The sequence below is a fragment of the Apis dorsata genome, unplaced genomic scaffold, assembly GCF_000469605.1.
Source record: "Apis dorsata unplaced genomic scaffold, Apis dorsata 1.3 scaffold_113, whole genome shotgun sequence".
Classification (NCBI taxonomy): Eukaryota; Metazoa; Arthropoda; class Insecta; order Hymenoptera; family Apidae; genus Apis; species Apis dorsata.
The window spans coordinates 972,598-975,239 of NW_006263408.1; the positions used below are offsets into that span (position 1 = coordinate 972,598).

The window sequence follows — 2,642 nt, forward strand, 5'->3', positions numbered from 1 at the left end:
TATTCTAATATTTTACTACAATTGAATTTAATTAGAATTATTTCAATAATTTTTAAATTTAAAAATTATTCAAAGCATCGAATAACTGCAATTATTGCATACTTGTACAGCTAAACATTATACAAAGTAATTTCATTCCAAATTTTAATTAGTCAATTTTCTAATTCATTGGCATCTTCTAATCCTAGGAATAAAGCATATAAATGAAACTATAGATAAAATGAAAATTTTAATTCCTGTTATAATGCCTGCAGTATCCTGCATTGTACCTGCATTGTGTGTTATCTATATCACTCTCATCGTTGAAATTCGTTGCAGGAAACCAAGCTTGGAAGAACAAAACTATCAACCGGAACCAGATTTTTCGTCAACCCAATACACTTCGCCTGATTCCGATTACTCATCTTCGGGACAATCATACGAATCCTCGCATACGGAAACCTTCTTCCCCGACCCGGAGACCGCCTTAAACTACAACGAGAGGCGCAACGATCGCAAGAAGTTCTATTCCTCCCGATCAATCGAGAAGGATATCATTGGAAATAATCCTTTGAGCTTTACCTCGGACAAGGATCAAATTCTTCTGCTGCAACAGAAAGGCGTGGATTTGTACAAGAACGTATCCCCTCAGCCGCAAGATGGCGTATTGTTGCCGAATGGCGTTCCCTCGGCCACTATAGGCGGTAGTAAAGAGGGGATAGTGTTGAGAGACACGGTGGCGCTGGACGAGTACCAACAGAAGCTCCAAGAAATGACCAAATCCTGGCCGCAATTCTTGTCCAATCCGGTCACCGGTTTTGGCAACAATTATCAAAGCCAGCACGTGACAGCGAGTTACTCGACAGATGGCTCTTCGGTTTCTGGTGGCTTCAGTGGCTCCATCGATTGGCCAACGAACTTCGCTCAATCGAAACAAGGTTATGATGTGAAGGAGGATACTGCAGAGCAACCGCAGAACTTCAGGATGCCTGTTCACGCTTCTTATAATACTGTCTCTGTTCCTGTGAGCGTGGCGATACCGGCTATCGCGCAGGCTGTTCATGGATAGAGATATTGGAGAGTTTGGATTGGTTTAAAATCACTTGACTCTATATATTCTTTTCAAACATGACATGCATGGAGGACGCATGCACGGACCCATGTGCAATTAGATTAAGATGTTCGTGGGATGCGGAGAAAGGTTTCGTTTATTATCAATTTTGTAATTAGAGGTGAAATTTAGAATAAAAATCGTAAAGTTTAATAAGGAACGCATATAAGATATTAATTTATTACAGTAAATTTTATAGTGTTTCAGTCTTAAAATTTTTTGGATGAAATCATAAAGTTTTCTATCACAAGCATGATAAATATAATTTGTTCGCTTTCTTTCATATTATACAGTCAATATAGTGCCAATATAAATGGCGCTTCGAGTGAAAAGAAAGAAATATTTGAAAAAAGATTTTAAATTATTTTAAATATTTATCTGGAGATCTGAAATTGTTAAAAATAGAAATATTATATATCTGAATTTTATTTCAGTAAGAATTTAAAAATGGAATAGTCTTTTACATTATAGCAGATTGAAGTTTGCGATTATTAGATATTAATTAGAAATATCAAGAGATTAAGATTCATCGATTAAAAAATGATGATTTTTGAAAGTTGCAAACGTCCTTGAGAAATTTAATATCCATTTTATAATCGCATAACTCACAATTGACATGCAAGAAAGTATTTGTCATACTGTGTATCTAATGTATATGTTCTTTAAGCATCGGTGAAAGTAATCTTTCTTTTTATCCACCATTTTGCAACGAACAGTTAGACGAGATAGGAAAGCACTTTTCTTCTCTAGAAAGTTATTCGAAAACCAATAATTGCATTTTTTTTCTGCGCAGAATCGTTTAAATTGTACGCATCGAAGAAAAATGATAAAAACTTATTTTATTTTATTTTATATCCTGTTAATGTGTGTATATATATTAGCATTTGTGTAATATACTTTAGGCGTCAAATAAAAACGATTAAAACAACGACAACAAGATTTTAATAAAATAAAATAAAATACGCACTATACCTCTTCTTCCTTCAATTAAATCGCCATACAGATTTTTAATTCCTTCTACGTTTTTAGACGATTCATACGAGCAAATATCTTTGAACAAAATTTTACAACAATTAATTCGATTATTAATATTTCCAATTATTAATATCCAACTCTATTGTATCCTTGAATTTAAATTAATCATCTAAGAAAAAAGAATCGAAGAATCATTAATTAATTTGTACTTCAATTTTCCCTTTCAATTTTCAATACCGTTAAAATTTGAAGATCAATATAACAAGATCAAATTATTATCAATTCATTTTCTCCGTTTAATCCGCCATTTAACAATTGCCAGGCGCGAAACAGGCTTAAACGGCAATCCAACGATCAAGACGGATCTATCTAACAAGAATAAAATAAAGATCGAATGCCACGGTCGCCAAGATCACATCTTCCTCCGAGTTTACTTTCACTCCGAGGTCCGATGACCGGCTGAACGTTCGAAAGTCGAGAAAGTCGCTTTATCGCGAGAGGACACGGGATCCTCTCGATCTTTTCAGCTCGCCGCCTTCGCCTCTCCCTCTCCTCTCCCCCTCCCCCTCCCCTCTCC

The 2,642-nt window shown here is 35.2% G+C and overlaps 1 protein-coding gene across 1 annotated transcript in view; it reads left to right on the forward strand.

Annotated features, from left to right (window-relative positions):
- Positions 1–1,186, forward strand: part of LOC102679985 — a 4,429-nt gene extending 3,243 nt beyond the window's left edge. The window contains exon 4 of the mRNA XM_006612481.2: positions 319–1,186. Within this exon, the coding sequence (XP_006612544.1) occupies positions 319–1,048 (730 nt within the window). The 3' untranslated portion in view covers positions 1,049–1,186. The remainder of the gene's footprint in view (positions 1–318) is intronic.
- The last annotated feature ends 1,456 nt before the right edge of the window (positions 1,187–2,642 follow it).